The 18,212-nt window shown below is 42.5% G+C and overlaps 1 protein-coding gene across 1 annotated transcript; it reads left to right on the top strand.

Moving 5' to 3' along the window:
• Nucleotides 1-53: 53 nt before the first annotated feature.
• On the top strand, nt 54-18,132 carry LOC137273892 (E3 ubiquitin-protein ligase RNF14-like). Its single transcript, XM_067806791.1, has 11 exons — nt 54-131; nt 683-781; nt 1,422-1,560; nt 1,694-1,931; nt 2,337-2,447; nt 7,246-7,428; nt 7,998-8,097; nt 8,751-8,897; nt 15,449-15,642; nt 16,755-16,908; nt 17,598-18,132. The coding sequence occupies exons 1-11, from the start codon at nt 54-56 to the stop codon at nt 17,805-17,807; spliced, it is 1,653 nt and encodes a 550-aa protein (XP_067662892.1). The 3' UTR covers nt 17,808-18,132.
• The last annotated feature ends 80 nt before the right edge of the window (nt 18,133-18,212 follow it).

Here is an 18,212-nt window from a genome sequence, read left to right as displayed (position 1 = left end):
GTTCAATACAACTGTGAAGAATATATCTGTACAATTTCTTTGTGTTCCGGTTTATGGCAGAAGGGGGTGTACCTGAAAAAAATCATCATGGCAATCTTTCACATGAGAACTTTCAGGAACAGAGTGACGAGGTATGAAAAACTGATGTCGATCCTATAGTTTCTTGAAATGTTGTAATGGTAAACAGGGACATAAATTTTCATTTTTGATGTCAGCATTATATGAACATATACACTGAGCGACAGTGGAAACTATCCATCAAATGATTTAATCCCATTTGACTCCTTTAAATACTCCATATCTGAGCTAAGCGACTGTGTATCACTAAATCTGTCGGTACAGAAAGAAGGGGAAGGGGAAAATGCAAAAAGCAAAAGCAAAAAGACGAAAAGGAAGGAAACAAAAAAAAATTAAAAAAAAGAGAGAGAAAAAATCACATGTAATTGTATACGAGATCCGAGAAATGAAAGCTGGAGACACCGAAATACTAATATGGGTTTCACACAATTTACACATTTGGGAATCGAGCCCTGGTGTTTGGCGTGACGAGCGGAAGTCTTTTACACTGGACATCCAGTCTTGTTGTTACCTGGCCGCAGTCATGTGACTATTTCATCTTCACATGTCATCAGTGGACAAGCAAGTTGTACATTACACTCAAAGATATCCTACTGATTGCCAGGTCATTGCGCTGCAGTCCATATACGATGGGTCTGATGTAAAGAGGATAGAGGTCCTCAATTCGCCCACAGCCGGAGATGGGGAATTCTTCGTTCTTCACGTAAGTTTTATCTTACTTGCCTTTTTATCCTTGTAGTATTTTAAACTTAAATATTTAGAACTGCTTTGAAAGGTTGATTACTGGCAAACAAGGATAAGTTGGAACCCCGAATGCGTTTACGAGCAGAAGGCGGTGCACGGCAATGGGCAAACCCATTTGTTTGTGAAATGAAACTGATTCCATGCGTAGATACACACGCCTTGCTCATAAGGTCGGTGATCGCAGACAACATGGGGTTCATTCGCGCTTACAATAGCAAGCGCCCGTGGGCACCACTCATATCTGCTAATTAGTACGGGCCAGTTGTCAGGTCGATGCTCGGCTTATCCTTGCTTGCTAGTAAGTTAATATTTAGAGTTAGATGTATCACAGATCCTTGCGTGTCATGGTACCCGGCTGCATGGAACTTGGCGTAAAGGGGATCATGTTGAACCCGAAATCCCCACGAGTGTATATCATTTTATAAAGCCAGCCCACATTTGTATCAGCATATTGCAATTAACATCAACGAAGTGGACAGTGGTGAACTAACCAAATATCGAAATGGCACCTGTTTATCATTCTAATTTCAACTTGATCTTCACGACTCTGGCTCGATCTAGAATTTTAGCCTTGTTTAACCATATGTCTATTTCTTTAGATCTCTGTTCCTGTGCCAACAGACGGACAGGTGGTGACAGTAAACTTTGTCGCCACAGACGATGGCTTGAGGCAAAATGCAGCAGCAGGGGAAGTAATTCCCCCATGTGTTGGAAAGGATGTTCAACTCGAGACGACCGGTATGTATAACGAACCATCATCTATTTCGCAATCCCTTACACGTTAAGAAAATCAGGATCAAACTCATGGGATCCTTGATCCTAGGAGTGGTGAAATTGCACAGTTGTAATCACCTTTTTATTTTCCTTACAGGAAATGGTGCCTGGACTGCGTCCTTCAACGTCAAGTTCTTACCTCCCCTAAGTTTGCGATTGGTACTCCCTGCTACATACCCTTCCCAGAGTTCCCCAGTGTTCACTCTGTCATGCGTGTGGCTGACAGCCAATCGGCTTGCAGCTTTGTGTAGTCAGCTGGATGTGTTGTGGCGAGAGTCTGAGAATCTCCCTATCATCTTCACCTGGGTTGACTGGCTGGAAAATAACATCTTCAGGTAAGCTTGCCTAATATAAGACTTTGAGATATAAATTCCTTAAGATTTCAGCTAAAGAGCTTGACTTAAGAGGCGACTAACAGGATCGGCTGCATGGTCAGGCTTGCTGACTTGGTTGACCCGTGTCATAGGTTCCCACATGCGCTGATCGATGCTTATGTTGTGGATCACTGGATTGTATGGTCCAGACTCGATTATTTACAGACGGCCGCCATAAAGCGGGAATATTGCTGAATGCGGCGCAAAACTAAACTCAATCACTCACTCTTTCACTAGTAACTAGTATAAAGGCACAGACACATGTTTGTCACACACGCCACCTCGTTTGGATATATTTGATGGCGATGCAAATATCTTTGCGTTTAATATTTATAATACTCACAGTGTTGTTTACCTCTGTTACAGATTTCTGGAACTTGGCAGTAATTTAGATGTACCTTTAGGTGAGGTCGACAATGATGAAGGTGGCATTGACATCAACACACAGTTTCATCAGGCCATGAACACAATGATACAGTGAGAAAAAATATTGTTATGTTTTCAGCGCAATTTTCCAAATTAAACTTACTCTTTTATCTTTCACCTACACGCGATTCTGTGAGTTCTCACCAAGGTGAGCTACAGTAGCATTTCTGTTCGTAAATGTGAAGTTTCTTCTTTTATTCCATATATTTGAGCACAGATGTTCATTAAAATGCACTCCTGGGTCCGTAAGTCAAAATACATTCAAAGTAAATTTAAAACGTACAACTTATGTTATCCTAGAATATGTTGCTGTGTTTTGGGGGTTTGTTTATTTTAAATCTATAGCTTTATTCTCGGAAATCAGCTGTGGTCGAGGGGATGGTGTAAATCCAGCAAGGGTCCTACCTTCAGTAGCTGGTTTCTCTAGCCCGATTTTTATGTTGTTTTGACCAATTGCTTTTCGTAAATTTTACATTTACATTCTAGTTTTAATTCCGCATAATCTATTATTTACTGTCCTTCGTCGACAGGTTTCTATTATTGTCATAGACTAAATCATTTCAATAAGTTTCCTTAAAACTTCATTTATTCAAACAATCTATTTGTTTCAATATAAGTCCAAAGTGCACCGAAATTCTATCCCCTTTGTCTATGTAATGTATTCGGCAAACATTCGGTGTATCCCCTCTTATCATAAACCCCCCTCCGGGCAGGACCCTTAATTCTCAAACGCTATCAATACATGTCAGTTAACACCTCCCTACGTCGGCGAATCTTACGTATGTACATGTGCATGGGCCAGTGACCTTGCACAATGTGGCGTAATGGCCCTGTGTATAAAAACCTGACCGATATGGTCAGTCGACAGACCAACCGGCGGGACCATCCAGCGAGACCAACCAGCGAGACCAACCATGGAGACTAGATCATCGACAGAAGTGGACGGATTGTGCGTCTAGTCGGGGTGTCGGCCAAGGCCGTCGCCCCACCTACGACTACGTCGACGATGAAGAATCGCCGTCGGACTTCTGAATGTGTGTAAGTGACAGAGCGGGTCTCCACATCGGGATCATTGGCCATTCAGTCCTGATGTGCGTTCTGTCACATGTTTACCACTGTATTTACCATTTTGACCATCCTTCGACCAAACAGTAATAAAATATGGCTGCTGCTGTCTTCATCTCTAACACCGACTCATGTCCTCCCTGTCTCTTGTCCACCATCCTAAACCACCACCCGAGAGCGACCACGACGATCGCTCTTGGACAGATGGTGGAGAAATATCCGGGTAGCGTGAGTTTGCTGAGACTCACGCACGATTCCCCTACCCTAACTCGCAGCAAAGCAACCGGTAGTTTAGAGATGGTGGTTGACAAGAGCAGCGTCAACGTCGGGCGCTATCTTGGCGGAAGAACGAAGACATCAGACAGTCAGCCGACCTTTCATCAACGAGAGTGCAGCCCATAACCAGCAACCTTCTCTAAATCATCGAAAGCAGCAAGACGCAGCAAGCCCATGTGTGAGTACAACAAATATCAACGTCATCCGTCAAGATCAAGTCAGCGAGTTTCAAGTATCTGCAGCAAGTACTCCATAATATGTGTGTGACAATACATGTGAACGTTTGTTCGAACTATCTCAGAGTTTTATAGTGACTGTATATGTTTCCCTCGGACATTCTTGTACATGTCAGGTATGTCAATCTTCTCCAGCCATTGTTTCATATGTATTTATATGTGTCATATTTTTCATCTACTGAGTACTTATTGCTATCTGTATGTGATGTTATGAGGCGTACATCTTTATTAGATTAAGTTTTTGAAGTCGGTTAGGCTCTTACTTTACTACATATCCTTGCATATACACATTTAATGCAGATCAACGCTATCTGCGGGTTCCGAGTCGTCCCACTCAAATCAGACTCCCGGTTTCAAGGATTTTTCTAGCAATTTGTTCCTCTATAACTATTACTATGGACAATAGCTTATAACGAGCTATGCAATACTGTAATTACTCTTCGTGAAAACGTCTAAATCTTTTTATGTGGTAAAAGCAGTCGTAGAAGTATAATAAGCTATGTCTCTCCAAGCTTATTTGATGGAGACTGTTTATCCAGTCTACATCCTACTTCTTCGTTTTGCCAACGTGTTTGTGCTTAGTTATGATACCGGCGAAAATTTAGTATCCATGTGCATAATACTTTCTATGGTAACTGGCACACAATATACAATTCGCTAAAATATCTTTGAGCCAATTTCACTTGAATTAATTTTTCATCAACTTTCGGTTTAGACTTTTGAAGTTGGTTAGGTTTATTTTTTTTCTCATGCCAATTCTACTTTTAGTGCAGATCACATCTACATCTGCTAGCCTTGTCGAGTCTAGGCTCACCAATATAAGACTCCCAATTTCAAAGATCTTACTGTTGTCATGAAAATATTACATTCAAATGCAAACGACGACGCATTACCCACATTCTGTTTTTGTTCCTGTAAGTCATACGTGTACTTATCAGTCAGGTATTCCGACTGTATGGGCGACCGCGAGCAAGAGTTTGCCGCTCGGTGGAAACGACCAATGTTTTATTTGTACGAGCTGGATAGCCGCTCACCTGTGTTGTTGTACGAGCTGGATAGCCGCTCACCTGTATTTTGTGTGTACACGTCCGATATTGTTATTGTTTTGTTTCGCCTGACCATTGTTGACAATTCGATTCATGTATTACCTTTGACGTTCCCGTATATGCCATTACGATTATGTGACTTATGATCGATGCCTGTACTAGATATTGTCAACGCGTCAACGTTTCATCCAATTCACTGTATACTTTTATATCCAATATTGTCACTATTCTTAAAAAGCGCTTTTGAGGACAAAAGCTCCACGACGTTCAGGGGTGTTGTCATAGACTAAATCATTTCAATAAGTTTCCTTAAAACTTCATTTATTCAAACAATCTATTTGTTTCAATATAAGTCCAAAGTGCACCGAAATTCTATCCCCTTTGTCTATGTAATGTATTCGGCAAACATTCGGTGTATCCCCTCTTATCATAAACCCCCCTCCGGGCAGGACCCTTAATTCTCAAACGCTATCAATACATTTCAGTTAACACCTCCCTACGTCGGCGAATCTTACGTATGTACATGTGCATGGGCCAGTGACCTTGCACAATGTGGCGTAATGGCCCTGTGTATAAAAACCTGACCGATATGGTCAGTCGACAGACCAACCGGCGGGACCATCCAGCGAGACCAACCAGCGAGACCAACCATGGAGACTAGATCATCGACAGAAGTGGACGGATTGTGCGTCTAGTCGGGGTGTCGGCCAAGGCCGTCGCCCCACCTACGACTACGTCGACGATGAAGAATCGCCGTCGGACTTCTGAATGTGTGTAAGTGACAGAGCGGGTCTCCACATCGGGATCATTGGCCATTCAGTCCTGATGTGCGTTCTGTCACATGTTTACCACTGTATTTACCATTTTGACCATCCTTCGACCAAACAGTAATAAAATATGGCTGCTGCTGTCTTCATCTCTAACACCGACTCATGTCCTCCCTGTCTCTTGTCCACCATCCTAAACTACCACCCGAGAGCGACCACGACGACCGCTCTTGGACATTATTATGAATCCATATCTTTTTAAAGTCACAATATGGCTGAGATATTGTGGATGTGACTACAAATCTGAAATCACTCACTCATTAAAATACAGCTCGCCATTCCATCGATGGGGACTGCACATAAATGTTCGATTCGCCATATTGTGCGACACTTGAAGGAAGTGGAAACTGTGTGATGCTGACTATTATCTTGTATTACTTTTTGATGTACAGCAAACCACTGTCGTTTTTTTTTCTTTCTTTCTTTTTTTTTGCATCATATTCGACGGAAGATAAATTTGTCTCTATCTACATCGTCAATATATAAGGAGTATTACTGATGTCTATTTTCACTTGTCTTTTGCTATTACTAATCATTACTAAACCCATGCTTAACTCGGACTTGAACATCTCGTGGTGCGGTTTTCCCGCGCTTCTAGAATGGCGCGCTCGTCTTGACAGGGACGTAGTTACCATTGTAAAAAAAAGCCCGTGATTGCTCCTAGAACAATTGTGCAAACCCTAAATACTATATATAAATATAAACTTTTGCAACCTGTTGGGCTTGCACGAAAAAATGAATGGTTTGCTACGCGTCAGCTTGCCACAACAAAGAATGATATAGAAGATGAGATAACTAGCCGATGAATTTATGACTGTTGACGACTACTTTGAAGATGTATAAAAATGGAAGATGTTGGGCTCTAAGCTGCCATTGGCCCTTTCCCATCTGATCCAGTCCAGTGTTTCTAGTTAAGGCGTCGAATTCTGATTTCCCTCGGCCGCCACTTTGCTTTGAGAACGAACCGACCTCAGCCACATTCTCTTCTCACAGAGGTTACTGGTCATACAAGTAACCTCTGTGGAAAGAGAATGCCTCAGCTAACATCTGGTGCGATTGCAGCCGGCTGGACTTAAGCGCTCTGCTGTAAGGCAAATCGCTCTATATCGCTTGCAAGGGATTGGCTGTTTGAAACTCACCCTTGTTGTCTAGAATTCAAGTCTAGAAATATTTTGCACAAGTCTACATTTCCTTAGTAACAAGAAATGTATGTATTCTGACAACGGATTTGGCCATATGACTGTATAAGCTGCAGGGGTCACAGATCCCTACGTCTCGACTCTTGTATCGGTATCAGACATTTACCTTTGTGGAAAATGAAATGCCCAGTATGATTTCAAGACAAAGTAATGATTCATGTTGTTTGAAACATTCCGAGTTTATAAGTATTGCATTATAGGTACAACCGAACTTTGGACAACGCCGAATTCGTCCGAAGTAACCACGAATGCCTCGTGTGTTTTGAGGAGTTTCCTGGGAGACAGTTTTACAGACTCACAGACTGTTTACACCACATTTGTCGAGAATGCATGGAGGCCTATTGTCACCATCACGTGTCTTTAGGCACTGTCGAGGAGCTCAGGTCAGTTAGAGGAAACGCACGAGCAAGCGAGCTCGCGAACACCACAGCCTGCAATATTACGATATGTCCCATGATTCTTTAGAAACGCCTCACAGTCTCGATACGCTTACACACAGTCAACCTTGATCTGACCTCTCTCTCTTTCACATGGGGGTTGGGGTGTTGGGGTTGGGTTTGGGTATCCAAGGGGTTAAAGCTTTCGTCGAAGACCTGGGTTCAAATTATGCTCAACGTCACATTAGGTCAGACATGATGAGGACTTGTTACAGTTCTTATAGTCGGCTTACAGGACACCCTGGGTACTCGGGGACTGTCTACTCGGAATAGGGCTGTGGAAAAGTCAAATGGTTAAAACGTTCGTTCGTGCCGAAGGCCCGGGTATTATTCCCCACAAGGGTGCAGTGTGGTTTGCCCATGCCTGCTCTCCTGCCGTGCTAGTGCTGGAATACTGCTAATCACGGCGCAGCACTATATTCACTCACTCACTCACTCGCCCACACACTCACTTACTCACTCACTCACTCACTCACTCAAAGAATATTGAAATGATCTTATTGTATTTCTTGCAGATGTCCTGCCACCGACTGCGACGTCAGTGTTCCCCCAGACGTTGTTCAGAGCGTGTTACCTGCCGAGGAATTCGACAGGTGGGAACGACTGCTTCTACAGGTGAGCATGGTGGATATTCACATCGTTCGATGAATGAGGAAACTGCTTACATATTACGTCGAAGGTATTTGTCCAGGCGGGCGTAGTATATATTACGAGAATATATTAATTCAAAGTTTGAACCTTAAAATTTGACAATGCATCGGCGTTATCGGATATAAGCTATAAAATGACGATCGAATGGTTCAGGTACCAGCAACCCTGTATGCAATTCGCATATGTCGGGAGGCGCACGTATAATCTTCAAATACGCAACAATTACTGGCTTTGTCTCCTCACATGCTAACAGAAAAAACAAACAAAATTAAATATTGGGTGAGTGTGTATGACTTCGCATCGCTTTTAGCAATATTCCAGTAGTACAGCAGGGGACACCGGAAATAGACTTCACACATTGTAACCAAGTGGGGAATCGAACCGGGTCTTCAACGAGCCATCACTTTAACCGCTAGGCTACCTCACCGTCTCAAATGAAATAACGACAAAGCTGAATAGTTATGTTGCCCCACTATACCATGAAGTACCCATGGTGGGCCTAACTTGAAGATTAGTGAATGACAAAGCTAATGTTGTGTTATACTGGTGTGTTTTATAGGTGATTTGATGAAATGTACATGCAACTGTCTGAAGTTCGTTTCTTTATTTTCTGTCAGAAAGCTTTAGAGAGTATGAGTGATGTGGAGTGGTGCCCCAGATGCAACAACCCTGTGATTCGAGAAGAGGAGGACCATTTGAATCTAGGGCACTGCACGACTTGCTTCTTTTCCTTCTGTACCTTGTGCAGGGACCCTTGGCATCAGGTGAGTGGGTGTGTAATCAGGTGAGTGTGTGTGTGTGGCGGTACAGGGACCCTTGGCATCAGGTGAGTGGATGTGGCTGTGCGGGGACCCTTGGCATCAGGTGAGTGGATGTGGCTGTGCGGGGACCCTTGGCATCAGGTGAGTGGATGTGGCTGTGCGGGGACCCTTGGCATCAGGTGAGTGGATGTGGCTGTGCGGGGACCCTTGGCATCAGGTGAGTGGATGTGGCGGTACAGGGACCCTTGGCATCAGGTAAGTGGATGTGGCGGTACAGGGACCCTTGGCATCAGGTGAGTGGATGTGGCTGTGCGGGGACCCTTGGCATCAGGTGAGTGGATGTGGCTGTGCGGGGACCCTTGGCATCAGGTGAGTGGATGTGGCGGTACAGGGACCCTTGGCATCAGGTGAGTGGATGTGGCGGTACAGGGACCCTTGGCATCAGGTGAGTGGATGTGGCTGTGCGGGGACCCTTGGCATCAGGTGAGTGGATGTGGCTGTGCGGGGACCCTTGGCATCAGGTGAGTGGATGTGGCTGTGCGGGGACCCTTGGCATCAGGTGAGTGGATGTGGCTGTGCGGGGACCCTTTGCATCAGGTGAGTGGATGTGGCTGTGCGGGGACCCTTGGCATCAGGTGAGTGGATGTGGCTGTGCGGGGACCCTTGGCATCAGGTGAGTGGGTGTGGCTGTGCGGGGACCCTTGGCATCAGGTGAGTGGGTGTGGCTGTGCGGGGACCCTTGGCATCAGGTGAGTGGATGTGGCTGTGCGGGGACCCTTGGCATCAGGTGAGTGGATGTGGCTGTGCGGGGACCCTTTGCATCAGGTGAGTGGATGTGGCTGTGCGGGGACCCTTGGCATCAGGTGAGTGGGTGTGGCTGTGCGGGGACCCTTGGCATCAGGTGAGTGGATGTGGCTGTGCGGGGACCCTTGGCATCAGGTGAGTGTGTGTGTGGCTGTGTGGAATCAGGTGAGTGGGTGTGGTTGTATGGCATCGGGTGAGTGGGTGTGGCTGTGCAGGGACCCTTGGCAACAGGTGAGTGGGTGTGGCTCTGTGGTATGAGGTGAGTGGGTGAGGCTGCGTAAGTGTGGCATCAGGTGAATTGGTGTGACTGTGTAGGTGAGACATCAAGTGAGCGGGTGTGTCTGTGTGGCATCAGTTGAGTGGGTGTGGCTGTGTAGCACCAGGTGACAGAGTGTGGCCGTGAGGATGTAGTATAATGTCAGCGTGACAATGTGTGGATGCTCCATTAGGGCTGCATGTAGTTGTTTCATTAGTCAATGTCACATTGCGACCTATGTTGGCTGTTGCATTATAAGAGGAAGTGTTTCCATGGATACGTGCGATTAACCAAAGAAATAGGAATATGGCTTTAAAATTTATTACGTGATTTAAATTGTTAGATCTTATCACACATTGGTAAACACCAGAAGTGAAGAAAAGTCCAGAGCTAGAATTGGCCCTAGCAGCTCACTCATGTCATAGAATACGACAAAAAGGATGGACACCGTCATAGGTTTTGCACATTGTGGGGAATGAAATCCAGAATACTTTAGCCACTAGACTACCCCACCTTGTACACTGCCAGTGTGGGACGTTGCTTCTGGTATCAATCACTAGATTGCCCAGAGTCGATTTATGCAGCACAGAACAAACAAATGGGACAAACAAGTACATTCACATTTATTCAGTTCATATTTGTACAACCATTCATGTAAACAATTCATGTAAACAATTCCTATAGTCATGTATGAAACGTAAGTGTAAAACAAAGGCATACGGAAGAAAGCGTTAAACAAAATAGCTGCCTCTGGAGAAGCATACAACATTGATGTGGAAACCATACTGAACCCTGTCTTGATAAATCTTCTCTATTTAAGAGTTACATAAAATATGGCTTTTTGCTGGGCCAAATTCTTGTATTAGGTGTGGTGTATTTCTTCCCCAAGCCCTTACTTTTACTCTTTCTTAGTGTGTTCTTCGTCTTGATTTTTGTCAGTGTTAATTGCTTCCCAAAATCCTTGCCTTTTACTTTTTCTATGTGTGTTCTTTACCTTGTTTTTGGTTAGTGTTGATTGCTTCCCGAAACCCTTGCTTTTACTTGGTGTGTTCTTCGCCTTGTATTTAACAGGTGTCTTCCGGAACATCATGTTTTCATTTTTTCTTCGTGCTTTCTTTGCCTTGTTTTTGGTTGGTGTGGACTGCTTCCCCTTACTGTTTTTGACAGGTGTCTTCCTGAAATCCTTGCTTTTAATCTTTCTTCGTTTGTTCTTGGTCTTGCTTTTATGAGGTGTCTTTCTGAAACCCTTGCTTTTACTCTTTCTCTGTGAGTTCTTGGCCTTGTTTTTAACGGGTGTCTTTCTGAAACCCTTGCTTTTACTCTTTCGTCGTTTGTTCTTCGCCTTGTTTTTAACAGGTGTCTTTATGAAACCCTTGCTTTTACTCTTTCTTCGTTTGTTCTTCGCCTTGTTTTTATGAAGTGTCTTCCTGAAACCCTTGCTTTTACGTTTTCTTCCAGTGTTCTTCGCCTTGGTTTTGGTCTGTGTTGATTGCTTCGCCAAGCCCTTGCTTTTACTCTTTCTGTGTGTGTTCTTCTCCTTGTTTCTAACAGGTGTCTTTCTGAAACCCTTGTTTTTACTCTTTCTTTGCTTGTTCTTGGCCTTGTGTTTATGAGGTGGCTTCCTGAAACCCTTGCCTTTACTCTTTCTTCGTTTGTTCTTGGCTTTGTGTTTATGAGGTGTCTTTCTGAAACTCTTGCTTTTACTCTTTCTCGGCGAGTTCTTGGCCTTGTTTTTAGCAGGTTTCTTCCTGAAATCCTTGCTTTTACTTTTTCTTCCAGTGTTCTTCGCCTTGTTTTTGGTCTGTGTTGATTGCTTCCCCAAGCCCTTGCTTGTACTCTTTCTGTGTGTGTTCTTCGCCTTGTTTTTAACAGGTGGCTTTCTGAAACCCTTGCTTTTACTCTTTCTTCGTTTGTTCTTGGGTTTGTGTTTATGAGAAGTCTTTCTGAAACCCTTGCTTGTACTCTTTCTCTGTGTGTTCTTTGCTTTGTGTTTAACAGGTGTCTTCCTGAAGCCCTTGCTTTTACTCTTTCTTCGTTTGTTCTTGGGTTTGTGTTTATGAGAAGTCTTTCTGAAACTCCTGCTTTTACTCTTTCTCGGCGAGTTCCTGGCCTTGTTTTTAACAGGTGTCTTTCTGAAACTCTTGCTTTTACTCTTTCTTCGTTTGTTCTTGGCCTTGTGTTTATGAGATGACTTCCTGAAACCCTTGCTTTTACTCTTTCTCGGCGAGTTCTTCGTCTTGTTGTTAACAGGTGTCTTTCTGAAACCCTTGCTTTTACTCTTTCTTCGTTTGTTTTTGGCCTTGTGTCTATGAGATGACTTCCTGAAACCCTTGCTTTTACTTCTTCTTCCAGTGTTCTTCGCCTTGTTTTTGGTCTGTTTTGGTTGCTTCACCAAGCCTTTGCTTTTACTCTTTCTGTGTGTGTTCTTCTCCTTGTTTTTAACAGGTTGCTTCCTGAAACCCTTGCTTTTATTTTTTCTTCGTGTGTTCTTTGCCTTGTTTTTAATTGATGTCTTCCTGAAACCTTCGCTTTTCTTCTTTCTTGGTGCTTTCTTTGCCTTGTGTTTGGTCGGTGGCGATTGCTTCACCAAAACCTTGTTCGTTCTGTGTTTTGGTGCTTTTTTCACGTTGTTTATGTTCTGACTTGATTGTTTTATGAAACCATTTTTTGTTTCCTTTTCACTACCACTGATCCTCCCGAAAACACCAGTGTTTATGCCTCTCAAAGCAGCACTGTTCCAGGGAATCGGAAGTTGATATGTCACAGGTATCTTGTGATAATGTCGTATATCCCCATTAACATCGGTGAATGACACGTTAAAGAACAAGTCCGTTCCTTTGGCTAAACAGTTTGCTATACATCTGGAAATATCCAAGTCAGATTTCCACCTGGAAGTTAGACTGGCCAGTGTACTGCCATGATCATGATGTGCCCACTCTAAGAACACAAGAGCTGCAAATAGTAGTCCAAAATATGCCATGTTTGCACTACATTTACTGATCTCCACATTGAATATTGCTTCACTGACACCGGGTTAGGATAGTGTTTGTGTTGATGCTGAGACAAGACTGACGCCCAGAATCAATACAGTTTGCAACACCTGTGGCATTGTGGTATGACTGCCACTTACCCAATGAAAGGTTATTGATGTGACTTAAATGAACAACACGCCTTAAGCAACATTAAATATCGAGCTGACTCACTTAGACGACTAAAATATCAGTTCAGACATCTGTATGAAATGGAGGAAAGTATTTCCCTCCACGTCACAATCTCGATTTTTTGAAAGTGAGAACAATTAGAACAATAAAACTTTTACATAATTTAGTTTATTATGAAGAAATAGTTTTACTATGGCAACAGCTAGAATAATTCACTTTTTGTAAAAATCTTAATTAAAAAACGAATATAGAGTGAGAGGAAACACAGAAATATGCAACATCATTTCATACATTTAATACACTTAAATGGGAGTTTGTTTCCTCTTAAACCAAAAAACATTAATACTTTGAAACATGTATTGTACTGTAAAGCAGTTAGAGTCAGGGGACATCTCAACGTTTCATATATATTTTTTTCACATTTATAATTTTTAATCCTGTGGTCCTGCAAGCGTGGTAGCAGGTTAGCACATACTTTAGCATTAGTAAGATTAGCTTTACTCCGCCTTTAGCAATATTCCAGCTATATCACGACTGAGGGCACCATAAATGGACTTCACACACTGTAGCCATGTGAACCACAGGACTCTCCCACCGCCGCTAATTCAACGCTAGGCAAGCAATATTCATTCCATTGTAAGAGATCAAGTGCCCCTTCTGTGTGACGGGGTGTTTTTAACTACATGTAACTGAACGATCAAGTTTTGCATCAGAAAGGCATGTAATTCTACATTTACTGATTTCGCTGATACCAAAATTCTGGAATACGCACTCTGTGTGCAGTGATATATGAATGCAAAATATCCTCTCAAGAATTGTGTTTGGTTGCTATTTTTTCATTTGAGACATTGGGAATATAGAATTAGAATTGTGATAACCTGTATATCGCATCCCCCAATATTAAACTTCACCTAAACTCCTGTCAATGAAGTGGACATATTACAGAAAAATTAACTATTAAATTATCGTAATAAAATGTAATTAAGTTGAGCCCATGACATTTCCGACCAAAACGGCCGGCATTAATCTAAATCTACTGGATAAATTTGTTCCAGGGTCTCTGTGGCAGATTATACCTGACCCAGTTCTCCTGTATCGTCTTGCCGTCCGCATTTCCACTGCCTGATTATATATTTAGATAGATAGTAGTTAGGGTTAGATAGGAGTGTGCAGGGTGGCACTGCCAGTCATTTCATGATGTCAGAAAATAGCATTCCTTGCAATTTCATGATCGCATCATATAACATCCTCAGTGGCTCCTCGGTGGTTCAGTATTTAACATTCCCATTGATAACGTTGTCGCAGTATTGAGCAGTAACAGTCATTCACATCCATTGCATGGTTGCAGTATTGAGCATTCAGTCATTACCTAGTTGCAGTATTCAGTCAGTACCCGGTTGCAGTATTGAGCATTCAGTCATTACCCAGTTGCAGTATTCAGCATTCAGTCATTACCCAGTTGCAGTATTCAGCATTCAGTAATTACCCAGTTGCAGTATTCAGCATTCAGTCATTACCCAGTTGCAGTATTCAGCATTCAGTCATTACCTAGTTGCAGTATTCACCCGGTTGCAGCATTGAGCATTATCTGGTTGCAAATTGCAGTGCAGTTATTACCTGATTGCACTATTCAGCATTCAGTCATTACCTAGTTGCATTATTCAGCATCCTGTTATTAACATGTATGTTAGTAACTTGTATGGTTCGAGCATTTAATGTTCCAAGTCAATATCAGTGGTTGCCATGTTACATAGTGTTCATAAGTATATCATTGTAGTACTGGCGAGTCCATGAAACTTTTTGTCTGTAGTTATGAAGATTCGTTTTTATTTTATGCTTCCCGTATTACATATTATATATTGACTTTATGTGTTTGCAACATTGAACATTCGGCCTTAGTGTGGAGTAGAACAGAATCGATTTTCTGTAATGGTACTTGCGATCCTCATGGAGTATGTATGTGGTGGCACAAATCCAGAAACATCCGCATCTCTCGTACTTTCTCAGGTTTCGTAGACGTGCGACGTGGATTTGAATATTGTTCTTGAGCATCCATGTGGATTACAATCCATATTGCGGGTGGCTTTCTCGTCATGTAATATACAGGTGCTTACTTTTTGTGGGGTTTGAAATAATGCTGGTATCCCGAAACATGCACCCTGACCTACATGTAAAACATTGTAAGGGTGTTATGGCAGGTTATGGCGTTTTCATAAAACCCCTTATTTTAGATCTTAAGTTTACCAGATATAATATAGTAATTGCACGTGACCTGCGGAGTGAAGTATTTCGCGCGGAAATAATACCAACACAACCAAGGTGTAATGTTGCAGGGAGAAGTATGCATTACGATGGAAGAGAAACTACAGAATCTGAACCGGAAGGGACTATTGTCGTCTGCAAGTGAAAGGCGCCAATTTGAAGAGAAGCGACGGAAGCTTGAGGAAGAAATCAGAAGCAAGACGAGGCTTCATCGAAAGACCAGGCTTTGTCCGAAATGCAGCGCAAAGATAGAAAAGGCAGGGGGGTGAGTGAGCTAAGTCAAAATTTAAAATCCCGAGAAGTATTCTTTTTGATTTTGAACTCTCATTCATATTTCTCGAAATTGGAAGTGTCAGTACGCTTTTGAGATGTGCATGGGAGTTTTGGAAAGGGTATTTTATTCAAGAAATAATACATATACATCTGTTTATGTAGTTTGCTGATCCCCACTCAGAGATCGGAAAGGCGGTGTAAATCCTAAGTCACTAGTCCAGCCGTCCAGACTTGTAAAGTGAATGAAAATGTTGGCTGCAACCTTACTGGTTGAAAAACGGTTTAAATTGGGATCCCGGAAATATAGCGAACTTTCGTCACAGATAGGTCCTTGATTTTCTCAATTTCAAATCTTAAAAATATACCACGTGGATTAACGAAATGGTATAATAGTTTTGTTTTAACTTTCAAAATGTCAGCACACTCAGATTGTAATAATTTCTTTATTAATGCAGATTATAAATGATGCTTAATTGTATTCCTTCCTAAATCTTTGGATCAATCAGACCAGCAGCATGGTCTCATGATGAGTTTTGGTCAATAACAAAGGGGCGGTTAGTCGTTTGCTTGTGACACCAAACATCCGGGCTTGATTCCCCACATGGACAGATCGAATGTGTGAAGTCCATTTTCGGCATACCGCATCTACTGATGGAATGTTGCTAAATCAGTATAAAACCCATTCTCTTCCCACAGAGATTACTCCTGTTATGTAGGATGATATGACAGGTGTAATTTCTGTGGGAAGAGAATGTATAAAACCATACTCAGTTCTATATGATAGAAACGCTTTGAACAATATTCCAGTTACCTTACGGCATTTCCGCATATTGTTATTGGAAAAAGTGATGCAGGTGTTAGACGTTTAACACTGACAAACTGGAAATCATAATCAGTGCGCCAAACCCATATTCGCGCCCTCACTCACAAGATTCGTGTTCTGCTTAAGGGACACAACTCTGCACATGGAATTGCGACGCCTCAAACCAGTAGGCCACCCTGTACGTGTAAAAGGTTTATAGCATAACGTTATTGTTATTTCATCGTTACTCCTCACCGATATGTGGTGTGTAAATATCTGAACCCGCGCCCTCTTTGTTGCAGATGCAACAAAATGAAGTGTAGATGTGGCATCAGCTTCTGCTGGCTCTGCGGCTTGGTGATCCACGGCTATCGGCACTACACTGTGGGCAACTCGCGCTGTAGTCTCATGGACATGACGGAGTTAACTCCCCTCGTGGGAAACATCACCCCTCAGGTATTATACGTGAACGCACGTTTATCTTGCAAAGAAGACGTTTTTAGGTATGAGAAGTTAAGGTAACTTATGATCACTTTAGACTTGTAGCTAATGTGTTCCATTTTGTTCTGGGGAGGCAGGGTGCCATCAGTTCTGTACATATGTAGTAGGTGAGCTGTCATTCATTTTGTACATGACATGAAGGAGGGTCACTTACTTTACATTAAGTTTAGAATTATGGAAGGGCCCCAATTTTAAGTAAACGTCGGAATCTACTTGACTAGCGATGAGGCACAGGAACTGGTTATCTCTATGTAGGTGAAACATAGATAATAGGTACCTCATATACTCTAATACAGGAGGTACGAATGCTGCGAGAAAAGTTACGAGATCTTAGGCATACAAGAGCTTCGTGAAACTGAGCCCTGGGTCCCTCTCCACAAAGCATTCGTAACGTTTACCACAGGCTAACGAATGTCATAACTTACGAATTCTTTGTGGATCTGGTCCGGCGCTTAATATTTCAAATACGGTATTGCATATCGGCAGCCATAGATAATGTGACTGTCAGAAGAGATGTTAGTCCTTAGCACAGAATTAGAGTAATTTAGATATCATTTTCTCTGTTAAACGCAGCTTTGTACACGTGTATTCGACGATTATGGGAAATACGGCATGTCAATTTATCAACTATCTTTTTGTTCCAGAACATGGAGTACGTAGAGAGTATGGTTGGTGCAAAGGTCAGGGAAACAATTTCATGCCCGAATTGTCGTTACAAGAACGTCAAAGTTGACCGCAACAACCACATTCGATGTCGTTGTTGCAGCATTAACTTCTGCTATGTATGCGGAATGAGGATTGTGGGAGTGGTTACTGCCCATTTCTCTAAAGCCAGCTGTCCCCAACACTCCTAGAGTGCGTCAGTGAGCTGGGTATAACGACGGTTTGTGCAGTTATATAACGTTACCGCGTGTCAGGAGGACATTATAACGCAAAGTTCAATTTAAAAAAACCCCAAAATATGAGGAAATAAAACATTTAATTATGATCCAGCGTTGTATTATTGAAATCCCGTCATAGTTTCTTCACTCTTTGTATAGTCATTTAAGTAATAAACTCGAAAAAAATAAAAACTTTACACTCGTTTCAAAGTCAATGATTTGAACATTTTTTTAAAAAATGGGTTTGAAATAACGATTGTATTCAATTCTCTTGTCATTAAAGATGCTTTAGCATACAGATCATGTTTGTCATGCAATCGGTTCTATCGGAAATGCGTCTACAATGTCCATGATCAAAAACTGTGAGTCACAACATGA

Source organism: Haliotis asinina, chromosome 2, assembly GCF_037392515.1.
Source record: "Haliotis asinina isolate JCU_RB_2024 chromosome 2, JCU_Hal_asi_v2, whole genome shotgun sequence".
Lineage (NCBI taxonomy): Eukaryota > Metazoa > Mollusca > Gastropoda > Lepetellida > Haliotidae > Haliotis > Haliotis asinina.
Note: the sequence above shows the minus strand (reverse complement) of the source record. Positions and strands in the feature narration are given on the sequence as shown.